This window comes from Schistocerca nitens, chromosome 4 (assembly GCF_023898315.1).
Source record: "Schistocerca nitens isolate TAMUIC-IGC-003100 chromosome 4, iqSchNite1.1, whole genome shotgun sequence".
In the NCBI taxonomy this organism is placed as follows: domain Eukaryota; kingdom Metazoa; phylum Arthropoda; class Insecta; order Orthoptera; family Acrididae; genus Schistocerca; species Schistocerca nitens.
This window is the reverse complement of record NC_064617.1, coordinates 64,841,067-64,865,142: the sequence shown is the minus strand read 5'-3', so window position 1 is coordinate 64,865,142 and position 24,076 is coordinate 64,841,067. Positions and strand designations below refer to the sequence as shown.

General features: G+C 44.2%; 1 protein-coding gene across 1 annotated transcript in view; it reads left to right on the top strand.

Moving 5' to 3' along the window:
- Positions 1 to 24,076, top strand: part of LOC126252121 (arylsulfatase B-like) — a 366,034-nt gene that overhangs the window by 44,181 nt on the left and 297,777 nt on the right. The window contains exon 3 of the mRNA XM_049952986.1: positions 18,897 to 19,123. Coding sequence (XP_049808943.1) covers positions 18,897 to 19,123 — 227 coding nt within the window. The remainder of the gene's footprint in view (positions 1 to 18,896; positions 19,124 to 24,076) is intronic.

The following is a 24,076-nucleotide window of genomic DNA, read 5'->3' as shown; positions in this document are numbered from 1 at the left end:
TATTCAAACATTACGTGATTCTTTTTCCTATTCATCTGCATTAATTTACATTTATCTGTATTTAGAGTTAGCTGCCATTCTTTACACCAATCACAAATCCTGTCCAAGTCATCTTGTATCCTCCTACAGCACTCAACGACGACACATTCCTGTACACCACAGCATCATCAGCAAACAGCTGCACATTGGTATCCACCCTATCAGAAAGATCATTTATGTAGATAGTAAACAACAGAGGACCTACCACACTTCCATGGGGCACTCCAGATGATACCCTCACCCCCGATGAACACTCACCATCGAGGACAATGTACTGAGTTCTATTACTCACATATTTGGGAACGAATCCCATATGCTCGTACCTTAGTTAAGAGTCTGCAGTGGGGCACCGAGTCAAACGCTTTCCGGAAGTCAAGTAATATGGCATCCGTCTGATACCCTTCATCCATGGTTTGCAAGATATCATGTGAAAAAAGGGCGAGTTGCGTTTCGCAGGAGCGATGCTTTCTAAAGCCGTGCTGCTACATGGACAGCAACTTCTCTGTCTCAAAGAAATTCATTATATTCGAAGTGAGAATATGTTCGAGAATCCTGCAACAAACCGATGCTAAGGATACTGGTCTGTAATTTTGAGGATCCGTCCTTTCTACCCTTCTTATATACAGGCGTCACCTGCGCTTTTTTCCAGTCGCTCGGGGCTTTACGTTGGGCAAGAGATTTGCGATAAATGTAAGCTAAGTAAGGAGCCACTGCAGTAGAGTACTCTCTGTAAAACCGAATTAGAATCCCATCAGGACCTGGAGATTTATTTATTTTCAACCCATTCAGCTGCTTCACAACCCCAGGGATGTCCTCCATACGGGAATCTGTACGATATTCAAACAGCGGTATGTTTGTACGATCCTCTTGCGTGAAAGATTTCTCAAATGCTAAATTTAAAGTTTCAGCTTTTGCTTTGCTGTCTTCCGTTGCCAGGCCAGACTGATCTGTGAGTGACTGGATGGAAGCTTTCGACCCACTTACCGATTTTACGTAACACCAGAATTTCCTTGGGTTTTCAGCAAGATCTTTTGCTAATGTATGACGGTGGTAGTAGTTGTACGCTTCGCGCATTGCTCTTTTTACAGCAGCACGAATCTCTACTATTTTTTACCTGTCCTCATTCTCCCGATCTTTCTTGTACCGCGAGTGCAACTGTCTTTGCTTCCTGAGCATTCTCCGGCTTGCACTGTTAAACCACGGTGGGTCTTTTCCGTCCGTAACCCACTTTTTCGGAACATACTTCTCGAATGCGTTATTTAAAATGTGTTTAAAATTTTCCCATAATTCTTTCACGTCCATCGCACCGGAAGTAAATGAAGTCGATTCATTTACTAAGTGGGATGTTAACAACTGCTTATCTGCTCTTTCTAGTAAGAATCCTCTCCTAGCCTTCTTGACCGACTTTTTAACTTTCGTAACCATAGTCGTAATGACAACATCATGATCACTAATCCCTGTCTCAAAACTGACACCGTCGATGAGGTCTGGTCCGTTCGTGGCTACCAGATCTAAAATATTTCCATTACGCGTTGGCTGTCGATTTAGCTGCTCAAGACAGTTTTCGGATAATGTGTTCAAAAGTAATTCACACAACGGCTTGTCTGTACCACCTGTAATGAATCCATAGACATCCCAGTCTATACTAGGTAGGTTGAAGTCGCCTCCGACAAATATAGCATGAACCGGGTAATTCTGCGATACAGAGTGTAGACTCCCTTTGAATGATTCTAGAACTGTCACGGCGGAACCTGGTGGCCGGTAATAACACCCAACATTTATCTTTATTTCTCCTATCCCTGTTAAACGTGTCCAGATAACTTCACAATCACACTCTACTTCGACCTCAGTAGACACAATATTTTTGTCAACTGGAATGAAGACACCACTTCCTACGGTGTCTTATCTGTGTTTCTGATATACGTTCCAACCCTCACTAAATATTTCAGAACTTCCTATCTCAGGGTTCAGCCAGGTCTCAGTCCCGAGAATAATTTGCGCGCCGCATGCTTCCTGGAGGGCAGTAAATTCAGGAACTTTATTCCGAACACTCAGAAAATTTACTGCTAATATCGTGATAGCTGAAGTGTCTGTACACTGAGCGCGTCCTGATTTCCCTGCCTGCACGTCGACTGGTGAGTGTTCATCAGGACACCTCACACTACTGCCTAGCCTAAAAAAAAACCATGTGCACGCCACAAATACTCCGCTACCCGAGTAGCCGCTTCCTTTGTGTAGTGAACCCCTAACCTATTTAGGAGCGTCCTACAATTACCCACCCAATAGCGCAAGTCTAGAAATCTGCGGCCAAGACTGTCACAGAGTCGACGAAGCCTCTGGTTGAGACCCTCCACTCGGCTCCAAACCAAGGGACCCCGATCCGCTCTGGGAACGATCCTGCAAAATAGAGAGCTCTGCTTGCACCCCTCGTGCGAGGCCAGCGGTCTTCACCAAATCCGCCAGCCGCCTGTACGAACTGAGGATCGCCTCAGAACCCAAGCGACAGGCATCATTGGTGCCGACGTGTGCAACTACTTGCAGACGACTGCACCCCGTACGCTCTACAGCCCCAAGCAAGGCCGCCTCCATATCTTGGATGAGGCGCCCCGGCAGACAAAGCGAGTGCACGTTGGAATTCTTTCCAGCCCTGTACGCTATTTCCCTAAGGGGCTCCATCACCCGCCTAACGTTGGAGCTCCCAATAACCAGCAAGCCTTTTCCCCAGTGTGCCTGCTCGGGCCCTGCTGAAGGAGCGGCCACCTGCCCAATACAGGACGAACGTGCGAGGCCAGCCAGCCAGCCCACCTCCACAATTACCCTCCGCCTCGAGCAACGCGAACGCGTTGCAGTCCGCCACTCACCCTGAGGTGAGGGCGGCCCCAACGCGCCCGGTACACTAGAAGGTGCCTCGGCGGCTGAGTCAGCGGACGCAGCAAGCGACACCTGGTGTGTCTCAAGCGACGCGCCAGACCCTCCGCCGGGGCTGCCCGTAGCCAACAGCACGCTCAGCTGCTGGCGAACCGCGGCCAGTTCCTCCTGCGCCCGCACACAGCACGCACACACCGTATCCATCCTACTGCTAATATCTGGAAGTATAGAGTTGCAACAAATAAAACAGCAATATGCGAATGCACAGTTGTGTCACCAGCGCCAGATTGAGCTGCAATATATGAACAATTACTTACGAACGAAGCAATCAAATGACCATGACTACGCCACTATACAGATATTACAATGCGATCCAACCCCTGTCTTAGTAGAAATGACAACCACCTACGCGATGTTACTCACTACCATTATTAAAATTTGATACTACCCCTTTCTAATTCGAAAATACGCAAAGATCCGAAAAATATTGAGTCACCTGCCTCCATAGCCGTCCAAAACTACGGATGCGTTGCCCGTGCAGGGTTTTGTGCACGAGCTGACTTGTCGATTACGTCCCATGAATGTTCGATAGGATTCATGTCCGGTGATCTGGATGGTCAAATCATTCACTTGAATTGTACAGAATGTTCTTCGAACAAACTGTGAACAACTGTGGCCCAGTACCACGGCGCATTGTTATACAAACAAAATTACTATCGTTATTTGGAACATCACGTCCATAAATGGCTGCAGATGGTCTCCAAGTAGCTGAACATCCAGAGGGCCCAGTCGATTGCATGCAAACATATTCCACACCATTATGGAACCTCCATCAGCTTCCACAGTGCCTTCCTTGTTGACGACTTACAAGGGGAGGCCGCCAATTGTGAAATTCAGATTCGATTCATACTGCGCATAATAAAAGCTCACGGCCGGAGGTGTAATGTGGCAAAGCACCAAGATGCACTTCTCAGCCGTTGTCGAGAAAATCGACAGTTAAAAGAAACCATTGCCATGAAATACTGTCTACGATTAACTATTTTCTACAGCGTCGTGGTGCAGCGGTAAGCACTCGGGTTCGTAATCCGAAGGTCGCCGGATCGAATCTCGCACGATGCAAACTTTTTTTTTTTTTAGTATTTGTTTCTTGTAATTCAAATGTGTATATACACACACACATATATATAATTCCCGGCAATCAGTTGCAACAGTTATGCATATAATAAGTTAATGAAAGTCGTTTCTCGTGGAAAAACTGGCGACTTCGAAAATCATTATGTTTTCCGCAAACAAAGTTGTATTTCACAAATGTTATTAATTGTCTTCATAATGTTAATCACGTATAGTTAACGGAAGACGTAGAAACGGTATTCCGAAACGAATACGTATAGCGTAAGTCAAACGTTACTCCCTCGTTACACTTGAAGGACAGATGTTGAATGGGCCGAAACGAACAGCCGCATAACAGCGTAGTTGCCTGCTAACTTCGAAAGAAGGTAGATGCGGTCCCTAGCGCAACTTATAACATCGTCGAAAATCAGTGCGGACGGGAGAGCTTTGGTACACCCTGTTAAACAAACGGAAAAATGGAGGCGGTACAATTGGAGAGCGATCCGCCTTCACCAACATGCATAAGCAATTCATTAATAGTTTTTATGGAAATGGAAAAAAGAACACATTGACCCCGGTGTGTCAGACCCACCATACTTGCTCCGGACACTGCGAGAGGGCTGTACAAGCAATGATCACACGCACGGCACAGCGGACACACCAGGACCCGCGGTGTTGGCCGTCGAATGGCGCTAGCTGCGCAGCATTTGTGCACCGCCGCCGTCAGTGTCAGCCAGTTTGCCGTGGCATACGGAGCTCCATCGCAGTCTTTAACACTGGTAGCATGCCGCGACAGCGTGGACGTGAACCGTATGTGCAGTTGACGGACTTTGAGCGAGGGCGTATAGTGGGCATGCGGGAGGCCGGGTGGACGTACCGCCGAACTGCTCAACACGTGGGGCGTGAGGTCTCCACAGTACATCGATGTTGTCGCCAGTGGTCGGCGGAAGGTGCACGTGCCCGTCGACCTGGGACCGGACCGCAGCGACGCATGGATGCACGCCAAGACCGTAGGATCCTACGCAGTGCCGTAGGGGACCGCACCGCCACTTCCCAGCAAATTAGGGACACTGTTGCTCCTGGGGTATCGGCGAGGACCATTCGCAACCGTCTCCATGAAGCTGGGCTACGGTCCCGCACACCGTTAGGCCGTCTTCCGCTCACGCCACAACATCGTGCAGCCCGCCTCCAGTGGTGTCGCGACAGGCGTGAATGGAGGGACGAATGGAGACGTGTCGTCTTCAGCGATGAGAGTCGCTTCTGCCTTGGTGCCAATGATGGTCGTATGCGTGTTTGGCGCCGTGCAGGTGAGCGCCACAATCAGGACTGCATACGACCGAGGCACACAGGCCCAACACCCGGCATCATGGTGTGGCATGGTGTGGCATCTCCTACACTGGCCGTACACCACTGGTGATCGTCGAGGGGACACTGAATAGTGCACGGTACATCCAAACCGTCATCGAACCCATCGTTCTACTATTCCTAGACCGGCAAGGGAACTTGCTGTTCCAACAGGACAATGCACGTCCGCATGTATCCCGTGCCACCCAACGTGCTCTAGAAGGTGTAAGTCAACTACCCTGGCCAGCAAGATCTCCGGATCTGTCCCCCATTGAGAATGTTTGGGACTGGATGAAGCGTCGTCTCACGCGGTCTGCAAGTCCAGCACGAACGCTGGTCCAACTGAGGCGCCAGGTGGAAATGGCATGGCAAGCCGTTCCACAGGACTACATCCAGCATCTCTACGATCGTCTCCATGGGAGAACAGCAGCCTGCATTGCTGCGAAAGGTGGATATACACTGTACTAGTGCCGACATTGTGCATGCTCTGTTGCCTGTGTCTATGTGCGTGTGGTTCTATCAGTGTGATCATGTGATGTATCTGACCCCAGGAATGTGTCAATAAAGTTTCCCCTTCCTGGGACAATGAATTCACGGTGTTCTTATTTCAATTTCCAGGAGTGTATATATTTGAATTACAAAAAACTAATAAAAAAATTGCATGGCGTGAGATTCGATCCGGCGACCTTCGGATTACGAACCCGAGCGCTTACAGCTGCGCCACAGCGCTGCAGATAATGAGTAATCGTAGAGAGTATTTCACCGCAACGGTTTCTTTTAACTGTCGATTTTCTCGACAACGGCTGAGAAGTGCATCTTGGTGCTTTGCCATATTACACCTCTGGCCATGAGCTTTTATTATGCGCAGTATGAATCAAATCTGAATTTCACAACTGGCGGCCTCCCCTTGTTAGAGTCATGGCTTCGTGGGGTGCGCGCCACACTGGAGCCCTACCACCAGCTGTTACCAACTGATCTCGGGACTCATCTGATCAAACCACGGTTTTCCAGTATCTAGGGTCCAAGCGATATGGTCACCATCCCAGAAGCAGCGCTGTAGGATGTCTTGCTGTTGGCGAAGGCAGTTGCGTCGGTCTTCTGCTGCCATAGCCCACTAACGTGAAATTTTGCCCCACTGTGCTGTCGTACATCCCACACTAATTTCTTCGAGTACTTCATGCAGTGTTGACTGTCGGTTATCAGTAACAGATCTACACAAACGCCGCTACTTTAGGTCGATATGTGAAGGCCGTCGCCCGCTGTGATATTCTCGGCGTACTCTTGACACCGTGGATAGCGAAACATAAAATTCCGTAACGTTTTCAGAAATGGAATGTCCCATGTGTCTAGCTCCTACTACCGTTCCGCATTCAGAGTCTGTTAAGTCCCGTCGTGCGGCTACAATCCAATCTGGTCGGAAACAGTTTCCGTTTGCCACCTGAGTGCAAATGACAGCTACGCCAATGCACTCCCCTTTTATAACTTGTGTGCGCGATACCACCCCCATTTGTATAAGGGCAAATCGCTATCGCATGACTTCTGTCACCTCAGTGAAAAACCTCCAAAATATGTTCAGACAAAAAGAGAACATGCTAAATCTTATAGGGAAGAAAACGAAACTGAAAATATTTGTTGAAGTGTGTAGTAGAAATTGAAATCAATTCATAACTTACAACATTGCGTTTTTTTCTACTAACTTTGATTAGTATATATTGGTTTCCGGTATTCCCCAAATCATTTGCTTGTCAGGCGTAACTAAGTGCTTAGTTTTCAGCACCTGTTGCCGCACAGCTGGCAAATAATTGTAGAAAATCATGTTGCACGATCATCAGCTGATATGAAAACCTATCATTGAAGATTTCCAACATTTTACAGGTCTGAAGTGATTGATTGGGGTGAACTGTTGACATTATTGCTTTCCTTGACAACCGCAACACTTCCACGCATCGTTACTGCCGAAAACATGGAAATGTAAGCTTGTTGTAACGGCCAGACATTTCATATGAGCATTACGGTTGAACACGTGCAGTTAGCCACAAGTCGTACATTCTTTTCGACTCACCCTGAGTCTTCTATAAATGTCCTACGTATCCCAAGAGACTGCACTTTCCTTAAGTCCATTGATAGCATTCATCTGGACTGCAACAGCATAGCTACAAACGACTAATACTTGTACCCTGCTTGGCTCTTGGCAACGAGTATTTAGAGATGCCATCATACTTTTATTTATGCTGAGAGTTATGCTTTTGGAGTATGTATCCCTCACTCTCACAATCACTTTAAATCATAATCCTTGGAACACAAAACGGGTTAGAACCACTGTTGCAAAAACAATGAAACAACGAAGCAAACATGCCCAATTTAAACAGCCTCAAAATCCCCAAGACTTTCACAGAAACTCGAAATTTTGCGGGGAGTTCAATGCGATATGCTTATAACGTGTCCACAACGAAACTTTTTCTCGAAACCTGGCATAAAACCCAAAGAGATTCTTGTCGTATGTGAAGTATGATAGCGGCAAGAAATAATCAATGCCTTCTGGAGATACTATCGAAGACAGTGCTGCCAGTTACTGAACACAGCTTTCCGAAATGCCTTCACAAAAGAAGACGAAGTAAATATTCCAATATTCGAATCGATAATAGCTGCCAGCATGTGTAACGTAGAAGTAAATATCCTCGGAGTAGTGAGGCACTTAGATCACTTAATAAAAGCAAGTCTCCTGGTCCAGACTGTATACCAGTTAGGTTCCTTTAGGAGTATGCTGATGCATTAGCTCCATACTTAACAACCGCTCACTTGGCGAAAGATCCGAACCCAAAGACTGGAAAGGTGCACAGGTCACACCAATATTCATGAAAGGTAGTAGGAGTAATCCACTAAATTACAAGCCCATATCGTTAACGTCGATATGCAGGAGCATTTTGGAACATATATTGTGTTCGAACATTATGAATTACCTCGAAGAAAACGGTCTATTGACACACAGTCGACATGGGCTTAGAAAACATCGTTCTTGGGAAAAAGAACTAGCTCTTTATTCACATGAAGTGTTGAGTGCTATTGACAAGGGATTTCAGATCGATTCCGTATTTCTGGATTTCTGGAAGGTTTTTGACACGGTACCACACAAGCAGGTCGTAGTAAAAATTGCGTGCTTATGGAATATCGTCTTAGGTATGTCACTGGATTTGTGGTATCCTGTCAGAGAGGTCACAGTTCGTAGTAATTGACGGTAAGTCATCGAGTAAAACAGAAGTGATTTCTGGCGTTCCCCAAGGTAGTGTTATAGGACCTTTGCTGTTTCTTATCTATATAAACTATTTGGGAGACAATCATTCGAAGATAAAAAAAACTGCAAAACGATTTAGAAAAGATATCGGAATGGTGCGAAAAATGGCAGGTGACCCTAAATAACGACAAGTGTGAGTTCATTCACATCAGTGCTAAAAAGGACTCGTTAAATTTCAGTTACACGACAAATCAGTCTAATCTAAAAGCCGTAAATTCAACTAAATACGTAGGTTTTACAATTACGAACAACATAAATTGGAAGGAACACATAGAAAATGTTGTGGGGAAGCCTAACTGAATACTGTGTTTTATTGGCACGACACTTAGAAAATGTAACAGATCTACTAAGGAGACTGCCTACACTACGCTTGTCCATCCTCTTTTAGAATACTATTGCGCGGTTTGGGATCCTTACCAGAGAGGATTGAGGGAGTACACCGAAAAGGTTCAAGGATGGGCAGCACGTTTTTTATTATCGCGAAATATGGCAGAGAGAGCCACAGAAATGATACAGGATTTGGGCTGGACGTCAGTAAAAGAAAGGCGTTTTTCGTTGCGACGGAACCTTCTCACGAAATTCCAATCACCAACTTTCTCCGCCGTATGGAAAAATATTTTGTTGACACTGACCTACATAGGGAGGAACGATCACCACGATAAAATAAGGGAAATGAGAGCACGTACGGAAAGATATAGGTGTTCATTCTTCCCGCGCGCTATACGAGACTGGAATAATAGAGAATTGTGAAGGGGGTTCGATGAACCCTCTGCCATGCACTTAAATGTGATTTGGAGAGTATCCATGTAGATGTAAATGTAGGTGGATCACACATGACTGTACTAATACATAATTAAAATCAGTCACCGGAGGCAACGGCCTGTGATTTCCTCCACTTTCCTACATTGCTCTGTAGCTCGTTGTCTGTGCCAAAAGCTGTCCTCATAGCCAGTGATTCGTGTGAGCGAATGATCAAAGTCAGACGGAGCCACTTCGAGCAATACGGCTGGCTGGTAAGCAAACAATTTTCATCGGAGACGCTGATGGAGCGTCTTATTTGGCCGTGCAATGTGCTGCCGAGAACTGTCATGGAGAAGGAAACGTATGAGAGTTACGTCATGTTGGCTACATGAAACCAGCGAAACCCCTCATCAGGACTTCACGCTTGCAGAGAGACGTTACTTTCTGAGCATCTTTACGTGCTCACTGTGCGCTCAGAACTGAACAGTAGTACGTCGCGCGGTAGACAGGCATTCTAGGGACACTTCACAGTATATCTGCGCAAAGCCTCACCGGATTTTTCACTGTGTTTTTAACTCGCAGCCGATCGGAGGTTGAAAACGAAATAGGTCTCGTACATTATCTGATAGGATGTATTCGGACACCGCAATGTAATGTTCAATTGATCTCTAGCTGTCACGAGAGGCATATACGCCAGTATAAAAGAAGTATTGTGTTATCGGTAGGGCAGCAGTAATAGCAGAGGGGGTTGACCAGGAGGGATCAGTTGACGTAGAACATGGGCTAGTCATCTGACGTCATCTTTGGGGCGGACAGCAGCGGATAACTACCGACGCATATTGAAGCTGATGTGGACAATGGTGCTGTTACAGAAATTAAGAGCGTTGGATATGATTCGGAGGGTGACCTATGTTAACGTATACCTAGCACCGAGACTCACTCACGTAGCGCATGTCCTGCCTTTAACGCGCACGATGGCATCACGGATACAAGCAACTTTCGGAACCTACGTGAGTGTGGGACACCTGTTTAAGATCCAATACAAAACGCTTACGCTACCACCTGGAGAGGGCGGACTTGGTCTAGTGAACGGATATGAAAAGGCACGGGCGTTATTCGTCAGTACGATTTTCCGACAGTGGCGCGGTCAATTTCGCAATATCTCGGGTGCGTTGGCCGATGTACTAGCGCCCACTTCAATGCAGCCCCCAGTCAATATGGGCCATATTTCACGGAAGCTGTCACATTTCAAGTCTTTCTTTTTGGAGCTTAGCTATGTCAGAGATTACTTCCCAACAACACGACTACCGACGACGCGAGATGTATACCAACTCTTACTGCGTCAGTGCCCCAGGAATACCCTGGAAAAGAAGTACCCAGACAAGAACTGGCGACAGATATGGCACGTTATACGGAACGTTTACCTCCCAACGTCGCTACGCTCAACATGTTATGTGGGTAAATAGGAAGTTCGCAACGAATCAACGGCGGCACGCGATTCATTTGGCAGACACTCCACTATGTTTAAGCTGTGCAACAGTCAACACTGATGAACATCGTTTAGCATGTAGTGGGACGGCTCCGGTGTGGCACTTGGCACGACAGATATTGGCGTTCCTGTTACGCTCCGCCCCTCGCGCAGTTTCATCAGACACACTTTTTTTCCCCCAAGAATCTTATTTTCCGGTCCAAAAAACCAGTGCAGTGACATGGGTACGGGGAATGGTTGTGGGCTACGTCTATAACGAATCGGAAAAGGACAAAATGGATTTTTGGCATTTTCTCCTGGATGGACACACGAAGGAGCAACAGCATACGAAATATAGGCAAGATTTCGCTAATTACTTGCGACTTACATTTACCGACCCGCCGGCCAGATGGGGTGTGACGGGTGAGAGATGAGATAGACTTACGGACCCTTAGTTACTTTCGAGAAGACGACCCAGTCTTACACCAACGTCTGGAGAACGAGTCGATAGATGGCTCTCTTGCTCTGTCGAACGTCGGGTCGTGAGCAGGTGTTCGTCCCGACACGAATTTCATTTCACTGCTACAGGAGCATGTTTGTTTTGTATTTGCACTATCCGCGATGTCTTCATGTCATTCATTTGGATATTTCCAGTTTTATTCATTTCCTTACTTAATTAATTTTCTAATTAGGCACTATTTAGCAATATTTGGACATTGTAGACACTGTTTATGCGGTAGTATAACAAACTGTATGGCAGAAAAGGTTGTAAGTATGACACTGAAAAGAAACTAAAAATAAAAATTTAAAAAAATGAGCCTCAAGCCACCTTTACCCCATTTTTTCTTACTTTAATACATTAAAAAAAAAAGAAGAAAAGTTGGTAGAGCACTTACCCGCTTGCCCACGAAAAGCAAAGGTCCCGAGTTCGAGTCTCTGTGCGGCATACAGTTTTAATCTGCCAGGGAGTTTCAAGGCAACGTTTATTTATAAGGGCGTGTTCTGGACAGCCAATGGGAGACGTATTTTTCGGTCATTCTACCAACAGCTCTTATTTTGATAATGTTTTACTAGGATAGTACTTTCGACGTTCCAGTCACGTTATGTTCAGGCGTGACGCATGAATGACACCAAGTAACACTGGTACATATATAAGACAGGGCACCAGCATTCATGTCTGGTGCCGTAGGCATACGAACATCATGAGTATGTGTGCTCTTTACGTATGTGACAGCACCTGTCCTTGTCTCTTACATGCGACAGGCCTGAAGATGACGTGTATGGAATGTCGAAACTGTTATCCTTATAATACAACTTCAAAACAACGACTGTTGGTACAGTATTGATAGATTTTATCTACCAGCCCCTGTCCCATGCTCCTGGGCCCGAGTTACATTTATTTTTCGTTGTCTCGTTTTGTCACGTAGCATCTTATCACGAGTTGTCATCTTGCCGTGTAGCCGGGAGGACAGTAGATGTTGGTTCTCACGCTGGCTCAGCTGACATTGGGTACTGGGCTGAACGAGCGGTGTACTAGCGTAACACTGCGCGCCATATGTTACACACACTCTCTACGAATCTGAAGAAGTACTGTTAAATATTAATCGATCTTTTTCATACTTTTTATACCAAATTGTATGGATTTCAGGATATCGAATTCTCGAACGATCCCCGAAACGGAAAGTCCGATGCGTCTAGCTCCAACTATCATTACACGCTACAAATCTGTTAGTTCCCGTCGTGCGGCCATATTCCCATGAATCACATGGGTTCACATGACAGCTCCGCCAACGCACTGCCCTTTTATACACTGTGTACGTGATACAGCTGCCATCTGTATATGAGCGTATCGATATCCCGTGATGTTTGACACCTCATTGTAGGCTGCTGAATTACCCCTCGGGGTGTTCTTGCAAACAGTGCCATATGATTAGTGATGTGGGCCTGGCTTTTTAAAGTTTATTGCCAGACTGTATAATTCACCATTTTAAATCTGGCAGGTGGCGATACTCCCGATATTGAAAGTTGCTAAATGTTTACACTTAAACCTACATATGTCATTCATTGCTGTTATTACTAAAAACGAAAGGAAAGAAGAGGAAGCACATTTTTTTACTAGTATTTCAACTTGCGATGTTAAGAAATGGCACCTGTTTTTGACAGCTGCTTGTCATTTATACTGTCCTTTTTCTTTTTACCAGTTATACTCTTCACTCTCGGTCTCTCTCTCTCTCTCTCTCTCTCTCTCTCTCTCTCTCTCTCTCTCTCTCTCACACACACACACACACAGTCTCCTACAGCGTACAGTCTCCCCACTCACACACTTGATGATAAATGGTTTTCTTAAATGTTAAACTATTTTGAGCGAAGAAAAAAGACATGATTAATTATCAGATGTATCAACATTCGTACAAGACTATAGTTTTCTACTGTGATCCTCCCTTTATCGACTTCCGTACGCCCACACCGCTGTGAAGACAAAACTGAACTCATTAAGGATGTAAAAAGTTGTGTTTGCAGTCCAAATTATTTCCCCTAAGAACTCTCCCCTAACTCTCAAGTAACTTTTTCAGCTTGATTACCCAGCCACTAAAGAAGTACTGCTAAAAAACACATTTTTCTATACAAAATAGCAGCTTAAAATTAATTTTATAAGCACTACTTATCAATTAATCTTTAAAATGAGTAAATGCCCGGGAATTTACGAATTTTGGACATTTGACCAGGCATTTATCCAGTGCGTTCGTCCCAACTTTTAAATGCCCAGGAATTTTACACCACTACACACGATAGTTAGTTTCTTTCTGATTTATACCAACCTGTGAGTTTTGCCGTCTAGCTGATCACGAGAGACAGAAACATACACCTACATCCTCGCAGTGCAAACCACTGTGAAGTACGACGCGGAGGGTACTTCCCGTTGTACCAGTTATTAGGACTTCCTTCCGCTCCACTCTCGTGGGGAGTACGGCAAGAATCATTGCTGAAACCCTTCTGCACTGGCTGTAATTACCACAGTCTTGTCTTCACGAATCCTACGGCAGCGATAAGTATCGGCAGGGGGCGGGTAACATATTCCTAGATTCATAATATAATGTTGGTTCTGCAAACTTCATCTAACTAGGCTTTAATAGAATTGTTCCCGTCTGTCTTCAAACATTTTCCGCATCTCGCTGACCACTCGTCCTGTCCATCTTTGTACACGATTAGTATACCCTCTTAGTCTTGTTGTTCCCACACCATTAAGCATTATTCCAGGACAGGTCGCGCAGGTGTTTTGCAAACAACGTCTTTTGCAGGCTAATTGCATTTCAATAGTTTTCTACAAACAGACCGAAGTCTGCAACCTGCTTAAACTATGACTCAGTCTATACGACCGTCCAATTTCATGTTCCTACAGATTATTGCGCCCAGGTTTTTATGTCTGTTGACCGATCACAATTGTGACCGATACTGTAGTTATAGCATACTACGTTTTCCGCTTTGTGAACTACAAAATTTTATATTTATGAAGGTTTAAAGAAAGTTGCTAATTTTCGGATCACTTTAAGATCTTATCGACATCTGACTTAGTATTAGTGCACCATTTTTCAGGGAGTAGTTCTTTATAGATAACTGCAACGTCTGCGAAAATCCAGACGCTACTATTAATATTGCCTGCAGGGTTATTGGTATACAACGTGAACAGCAAGGTACCAACACACTCCCCTGCGGCACACCTTAAGTTACTGCAATTTCCCTGTTGTTATTGTTACCCTAATCATAATTTCTGCGAAGGCACCTAAAGGTTGCTTATTCCTCACCATGGCAGAAGCTTCATAACACCTAATAGTGGAGAGTCGCAACACGAATGTAACTGACTAGCCAGAAACTAGGTAACAAAATAAACTGGGCTAAATAAAGAAAAATTGTAGCCGAGGTTGTTAACGTGAGCCCGTGTGATAGCGCTCAGCTCGGAAGCAGCCTATTCGAATCCTGATCGTGGAATAAATTTCTATCATCCTTTCCCGGAAGGCAACTAGAGGTTAGTTGGTGGCACAGAGGTTGTAATCGGAAAAAAAATTGCTTTCACAATTTGCCCGTTCCGAAATACGTAAAAATGAGAATCAAGGTGCAGCGACTTATTATCTATCCCGCACTTACAGAATCACCGATGATGATGCTTTGACAGAAATAGCATAGTGGGTTTTAGTATAACTATCAAACTGAAGCACGCCTATGCAGGGAATAAAATAGAATGATGACTGTAAGAACTGATGCGGTAGATGATATTCCAAACAAACTAACTGTTACTCAATATGTTCTCCCATGTGCTACCCAGATCTGTTATACACTGACGGAAAGAAAATCACAACACTAAAAAGGAGTTTTGCGACATAAACTAAAATTGGTCGGTGTGTTGTACATCGGCAAGATTACATGTGTTCAAATTCCGCGGCAGTCGCATAAGGGTGGTTCTAGTAGCACCACTATGAGGATGAAAATCAGGTTTGCTTTAACCCTCCGTTACTCGAGCGAAAATTCATGATATTGTGACTCACTCGGATGACAGGTGTCATCCACAAAGCAGGCGGTCTATTTGTATACTTTGAACGCTGTTTATGACCGATTTTTTTATTTTTTATTAAATCTAAATATAATACATTTAATATTCGTACACATTATAATATATTCTAACGTTTCAAAAAGTTCGATCATTCGAAGTACGATATCTTCAGCTGAATTACTGGCATTATATGGTCCCTCTGGTTACTTACGGTTCTAAATTCAAAGTGAAAGCTGTTTTTACATCAACCAAAGCAAATGCTTTTAACCCATACTTTGCTGGTTTGCTATGGATATATTGCCTGAATGGTATGGGCAGTTTCCTCTAAATGCCAAAAAGCTGTTCGTCAACAGTAAGATATTCACTAGGTCAAAATTATTTTTGGCGATTGTTCATGAAAGGTTCAAGTACCTCTCTGATTGGAGCCAAACTGTCAGTCTCACTGCGAACACCTGTATCACGGATATTATCAAACCTGAGACATCTCAACAGAAACCTGAAATGGTTTTCAGTTATGCAAAAAATGGTTCAAATGGCTCTGAGCACTATGGGACTCAACTGCTGTGGTTATCAGTCCCCTAGAACTTAGAACTACTTAAACCTAACTAACCTAAGGACATCACACACATCCATGCCCGGGGCAGGATTCGAACCTGCGACCGTAGCAGTCCCACAGTTCCGGACTGCGCGCCTAGAACCGCGAGACCACCGCGGCCGGCTCAGTTATGCATAAATAACATGATTCAAGTCCGTTTCCCTTTGAGTTATACCACAATTTCGATATACTCTTCCTAGAACACCTCAAAGATCCACACATATGTAACAAACCAATGAAAGCTGTGATCTCTATCGCATCCCTTTCCCTAGAGAAGCTACCATGAACTTCACTGATGGATATATTACTGCATGTTGCGATAATGCTTATTATGTTTTCATCCAAGAACAAATTCAGAATTTCTATTTCTGTCTTTTTATACGAGCTTGATTTTTTGGTCCAGGCAAATGGGTAATAATATTTCAAGATCTGCTTCTAACAATGGTAGGATATTTATTTTTCTTCCGTTTAGTTATTCCATCTTTCCCTATTTTTCCTGTGACTCATATTCATCATTCTCTGGCACTTCTTGTTCTGTTCCTGAATCATGACCGCTTTCATGAACACAGTCCTCAGTCTCTGAGTCAGCGCTATCACTGTGAGCATGTTCATCACTCAGCTCACCGAACCATTGCAGCCATACATCAGATCTCTACTAAACTCTGTCCGAGGTTTTTTTGCTTTTGACATTTCTTCCACAATCTAAAAATAAAGAGAATACTAGGTGACACGGAAGGCAGCTGCAGTCAGTTTCAGAAAGCCCAAATTTACGCACATGAAAGGTCGATGGAATCTAGGAAAATAATAAAGTAATACAGACTTACTTTGTTTCAGATTGCGGCAGCAGAGCTCGTGCGGATGCCTGGTGTCCTCCAGACTATAACAATGTTTCATAAACAATGTATCTTTCGTAACTGAAAGCCATCAATCATTTTAGCTAACTGCTGGAGAGTTAACAGAAAGGTACTGAAAATGTCGCGATCTCAATCCTGCCCTGTCAGACAAAATTGAGCGGCAAAGTCATGTAGATGAGTGACATCCGTGCGAGCGACCGAGGGTTAAATAAATGCTGTAATGGTGGTCAGCGTTAATTACCTTTGATATTAGCCAAATATACCTTAAAGCGACAAAGACCCATTAGCAATACCTTAATGGGCTTAAACGAGGTAGCGTAATAGGGCTAAGAGATGCTGGACGTTCCTTCTGCGATGTTACAGAAAGACGTGACAGGTACGTAGCCACTTCACATAATTGTCGGTAGTGGTGGTCACGAGAAAGTATGGTCACAAGAAGACAGGCCTCCGGATGACCATGTGACACTACCAAGTGCTAAGACCATCGTGTTTGACAGTGGTTCTGACACATCGTATTGCATCTTCAGCAGCAGTCTGAGCAGCGGTTGGCACCAGAGTGACACAACGGATACAAATCGGTTACTTCCAGGACGTCTCCGAGCCAGATGCCCTGTACCGTGCATTCGACTGACTCCAAACAACCGCCATTGGCGACGTCAATGGTGTCGAGGGAGAGCCCATTGCAGGACAGAGTGGAGGGCCGTTGTGTTTGTCTGTGACGGCCACATATTGGTTAGAAGGATGCCAGTTGAGGGCTTGCAGCCGCCCTGTATGCGTGCTACACACACTGGACCTACACTTGCAATTATGGTCTGTGGTGCGACTGTCTATGACAGCAGGGGCACTCTCGTTGTTACCCGAAGCACCTTAACTGCAAATTCGTACGTCAGTCTGGTGATTGGGCCTGTTCTGCTGCCATTCAAGAACTGCATTCCAGCGGGCGTTTTCCAACAGGATAACGCTCGGTCACATACCGCCGTTATAATCCAACGTGCTCTGCATTGGCCTGTTCGATCAGCAGATATCCAGTCGCGCACGTAAGGGACATCGTCGGACCATATCTTCAGCGTCATCCACAGACACCATTAACCGTCCCTGTATCGACCGACCAAGTGCAACAGGCATGCAAATTCGTCCTACAAACTGATATTGCCACCTGTACAACACAATGCATGTACGTTTGCATGCTTCCATTCAACAGCCTGACACTTACGCCGGCTATTATGGTACCACCACTTCGCATCTGAAATAGCTTATTTCGCGTTTACGTTAATCTAAGATCTTGCTATGTTACGGTGGGTAGGACGTCAAACTGGCCGACTTGGAGCAGGAGAGGCACCACAGGAAATTTTAATTTCCATTGTCTATACTTTTACAAATAAATTCATAAAACTTTGAAAGAATGATCAGGAAGGATTCAGGATTCATACTCATAGCAGTGGAAGCTCAAAAACGTAACAAAATACATTTTTTTACATGTCAAACTTCATCATTCTTTTCACTTACTACTGGCTGCATTTGTTGCTATAGGTACACTTTTCTTCCTAAGTAAGAGAGATTCTTCGATGAATTTTGCACAGCATACAAACTATAGTTACATGTGTGTGAAACTCTATAGTTTATTTAATTTATGAAAAAAATAAATGAACTGTTACATTTCAAAGCAGCCAGAAAAAACTCAAATTTTATAGTTAATAGATTTGGAGAATTCTAGAGTTTCATACACCTGTAAGTACTGCTTGTATACTGTGCAAAATTCATCAAAGAATCTCTCTTTCTTAGGAAGAAAAGTGTATCTACAGAAACAAATGCAGCCAGTAGTAAATGAAAAAACCATGGAATCTCACATGTAGAAAAAGATATATTGCTACGTTTTTGAACTTCCACTGCTATGAATGTGAGTCCTCAATCCTTCCTGGTCATGCTGACAAAGTTTTATGAATTTATTTGTAAAAGTATAGACAGTAGAAATTAATTTTTTTTTTATCGTCAGTGTACCTGCTGAGCCGTTGTTTAAGTGACGTCACGGCGGTTTTCAGGCATGCAACACCTGGTGATCCTGGAGCCGGAACCTTGGGGACTCCCTCTGAACGAGACGCTGCTGCCACAGCGCCTGCGCGGGCTCGGCTACGCGACGCACGCCGTCGGCAAGTGGCACCTGGGCTTCTACCAGAGGGAGTACACGCCCACCTACCGCGGCTTCGACTCTCACTTCGGCTTCTGGAACGGCTTTCAGGACTACTACGATCACACCGTACAGGCCTCCGTGAGTACTCCCACACATTTCTTGCAGCATATTTCAGCAGCCACAATGCCGAACATGTTTCTCTTATTGTTATTATTTCACTCACTGAAAAGGCTCAGCTTTTTCGAACACTTCACTTTTCTGCGACCTAAGCAAAGTGAGTATGGGGCGGAAGTCGCCAAATCATTCAGATTTTTGATTTTGGGTGAGACGCACCCAAGTCTTTCCTCGACTTCTGTCTGTATGTCAAAGGGATTTACGAAATGCATGGCCGACTCCTACAGTTCACTGACTTCGTACAGGATTGGAGTGTGGCCAAACACCTCTCGAATCATCGTGTCATTGCTGTCTTAACTTCCCATAAGTTTGGTAAATTGCAGACAGTATTATGGTTGGTGAAGTGAATAAATGTCCTTAACACAAATTTTATTCATCTGTTGTTTAATACTGTTAGTGCAACGGCAGATTAGTTTGTAAAATAGAGTAATAATCTAGTAAATCCGGCGCACCAAGCTCGTGTTGTTAGTTAAAGTTTAAAAAATCGGTCCAAGATAAAATGCTGAAATTTTAAAAGTTTGTAAACACGACACTGGGGGATTCATTTTCCTAATTTCCTATTAGAAACAAAGACAAAAAAAAAACTGTGATTGTAGTGAAGTATTGAAAACTGCCATTTCATCTACATCTACATGTATATTCTGCAAATCACATTTAAGTGCCTGGCAGAGGGTTCATCGAACCACCTTCACAATCCTCTATTACTCCTATCTCGTATAGCGCGCGGAAAGATCGAACATCTATATATTTCCGTACGCGCTCTGATTTCCCTTATTTTATCGTGATGATCGTTTCTCCTTATGTAGGTCGGTGTCAACAAAATATTTTCGAATTCGGAGGAGACAGTTGGTGATTGGAATTTCGTGAGAAGATTCCGTCGCAACGAAAAACACCATTCTTTTAACGATGTCCAGCCCAAATCCTGTATCACTTCTGTGACACTCTCTCGCATATTTCGCGATAAAACAAAAGGTGCTGCCTTTCTTAGAACTTTTTCGATGTACTCCGTCAGTCCTATATGGTAAGGATCTCACACCGCGCAGCAGTATTCTAAACGAGGACGGACAAGCGTAGTGTACGCAGTCGCCTTAGTAGATCTGTTTCATTTCCAAGTATCCTGCCAACAGACGCCTTCCACACAACATTTTCTATGTGTTTCTTCCAATTTAAGTTGTTCGTAATTGTTATTCCTAGGTATTTAGTTGAATTTACGCTCTTTATGTTGGACTGATTTATCGTGTAACCGAAGTTTAACGAATTCCTTTTAGCACTCGTGTGGATGACCTAACACTTTTCGTTATTTAGGGTCAACTGCCACTTTTCGCACCACTCAGATATCTTTTCTAAATAGTTTTGCAGTTTGTTTTGATCTCCTGATGACTTCATTAGTCGATAAACGACAGCGTCATCTGCAAACAACCTAAGACGGCTGCTCAGATTGTGTCCGAATTCGTTGATATTAATAAGGAACAGTAGAGGACCTATAATACTACCTTGTGGAACGCCAGAAAGTACTTCTGTTTTACTCGATGACTTTCCGTCAATTACTACGAACTGTGACCTCTCTGCCAGGAAGTCACAGACCCAGTCACATAACTGAGAAGATATTCCATAAGCACGCAATTTCACTATAAGCCGCTTGTATGGTACAGAGTCAAAATCCTTCTGTAAATCCAGAAATACGGAATCTCTCTGAAATCCCTTGCCTATAACACTCAACTCTTTATGTGAATAAAGAGCTAGTTGTGATTCACAAGAACGATGTTTTACAAAGCCATGTTGACTGTGTGTCAATAGACCGTTTTCTTCGAGGAAATTCATAATGTTCGAACACAATATATGTTGCAGAATCTTGAAGCATATCGACGTTAATGATATGAGCCTGTAATTAAGTAGATTACTCTTATTAACTCTCGTGAATATTGGTGTGACCTGTGCAACTTTCCTGACTCTGGGTACGGATCTTTCGTCGGGTGAACGGTTGCATATTATTGTCAAGTATGGAGCTAATGCCTCAGCATACTCTGAAAGGAACCTAACTGGTACACAGTCTGGACCAAATGACTTGCTTTTATTAAGTGATTTAAGTTGCTTTACTACTCTGAGGATATCTACTTGTACGTTACTCATGTTGGCAGCTGTTCTTGATTCGAATTCTGGTATATTTATTTCATCTTCTTTTGTGAAGGCATTTCGGAAGGCTGTGTTCAGTAACTCTGCTTTGGCAGTACTGTCTTCGATAGCAGCTCCATTGCTATCGCGCAGAGAAGGCATTGATTGTTTCTTGCCGCTAACATACTTCACGTACGGCTAGAATCTCTTTGGATTTTCTGCCAGGTTTCGAGGCAAAGTTTCGTTGTGGAAACTGTTATAAGCATCACGTATTAGAGTCTGCGCTAAATTTCGAGCTTTTGTAAAAGATCGCCAATCTTTGGAATTTTGCGTCTGTTTAAATTTGGCATGTTTGTTTCGTTGTTTCCACAACAGTATTCTAACCCGTTTAGTGTACCAAGGAGGATCAGCACCGTCGTTTGTTAATTTATTTGGTATAAATGTCTCAATTGTTGCCGATACTATTTCTCTGAATTCAAGCCACATCTGGTCTACATTTATATCATTAATTTGGAAGGGGTGGAGATTGGGTCTCAGGAAGGCATCAAGTGAATTTTTATCTGATTTTTTGAATAGGTATATATTTCGTTTATTTTTGGAATATTTGGGGGTTACAATATTCAATCTCGCTACGACAACCCTGAGTTCACTAATCCCTGTATCAGTTTTTATGCTCGTTATTAACTCAGGATTACTTTACTAGTGAAAAAACCTCGAAATTATGAAACAGTCGCGCAAATAAGTATGTGTAGTGTACGGACGTATCAGTACAGTACCCGAATTAAGGAACACAATATGCAAAAGACAAAATCTCTGTAAAGTCTGTTTAACTCAGAACGTGATTGTATAGAATATTTTTGATAAATTTCCTGAATGCAGTCAGCAGCAAAGAGCTCATGAACATGTCATGCACAATTCAGCAGTTTTTCACGCACCTCAGTGTTTGTGACGTCATATCGCCTGAAATATGAGAAGTACCATGATATGATTTTGTAGTTGCGATTAGCAAAGAAATAATAAATTTGAAAGTCATGCATGAGGCGGCAGTTTGTCACGGCTCTCAATGCTCTTGGCGAAATGTCTCCTGAACTATGGTAGCTATGTGGTTCTTACCCCAAAGCGATTGTTGTCTGACAGTAACGAATATACGTACGTTTGGGCCAAATCGGTCCAGTGGATTAGAAGGAGATGTGGAACATATACACACCCATACACACGTACATCCATTTTTATAATAGGAGCGGATACATATATTTCTGTATTGCATCGACAATATGTCAAGAACTATATAAATTCTTCCAATCCATATGTGGCATACAGCAAACCAGTGCTTCACAGTATTGGTTAAAAACAGTCTTGGTTGCAATTTTAGTTTTTTTATTTTTCAACGACGCGTTTCGCCTTATTTAGGCATTTTCAGGTTATCTTTTCTAGATGGTTGAGAGAGGCACCAAGATCTGCATAACGCGTTCCCGTTCACAGGAGCGAGTAACAGCGTTAGATGGGGGCTCAGGTAGTAAGACAAGTACTGTCACTCTGAGATGATAGAAGTCATCGGATATCTTCTAACATCCATCGGACCACCTTTGGACCAGTGTAGTGCTGCAGCTCGATTTGGCATGGACTCAACAAGTAGTTGGAAGTCCCCTACAGAAATACCGACCCCTGTTACCATTGCAGCCGTCCACAACTGCACAAGTACTGCCGGTGCAGAATTTTGTGCACGAACTGACCTCTCCATTATGTTCAAGGATTATTCGAAGGGATTCATGTCGGGCGATGTGGTTGGCCGAAATACTCGGTCGAAGTCTCCAGAATGTTCTTCAAACTGCAAGCAACAGTTGTGACCCAGTGACGTGGCGCACCGTTGCCCATAAAAACTCCACTGTTGTTTGCGAACATGAAGTCCATGAATGGGTGTAGACGGTCTTCAAGCAGTCCAACATAGCCATTTCCAGTCAATGACCCAGTCCACTCCACGTAAACACAGCCCACACCATTATGGAACTTTCATCTTGCACAGTGCCTTGTTAATAAACTGGGCGCATGGCTTCGTGGGACCTGCGCCACACTCGAAACCCGCCATCAGCTCTTGCTAACTAAAATCGGGACTCGTCTTTTTTTTTACCAGACCACGGTTTTCAAGTCGTCTAGGGCCCAGCTGATAGCGTCACGAGCCCAGAACAAGCGCCAGAGGTGGCATCGTGCTTTTAGCAAAAGAACTCCCATCTACCGTCTGCTGCCGTAGCCCATTAACGCCATATTTCGCAGCGCTGTCCTAATGGTTACATTCGGCGAATGCCCCATACTGATTTCTGCCGTTGTTTTAGTCAGTGTTGCTTCTGTGTTAGCACTAACAGCTCTGCACAAACGCCGCTGCCCTCGGTCGTTTAGTGAAGACCTTTGGCAACTTTGATGTTCGCGGTAAGAGGCAGTGCCTGAAATTTGGTCCTCTCGGCCTACTCTTGACACTGAGGATATCGGAATATTGAAAAAAAAAATGGTTCAAATGACTCTGAGCACTATGGGACTTAACATCTGAGGTCATCAGTTCCCTAGAACTTAGAACTACTTAAACCTGACTAACCTAAGGACATCACACAACACCCAGCCATCACGAGGCAGATAAAATCCCTGACCCCGCCGGGAATCGAACCCGGGAAACCGAGCGTGGGAAGCGAGAACGCTACCGCACGACCACGAGCTGCGGACTAATATTGAAATTCCCTAACTGTTTCGAAATGGCATGTCCCATGCGTCTAGCTCGAATTGTCATCCCGCGATCAGAGACAGTTGATTCCTGTC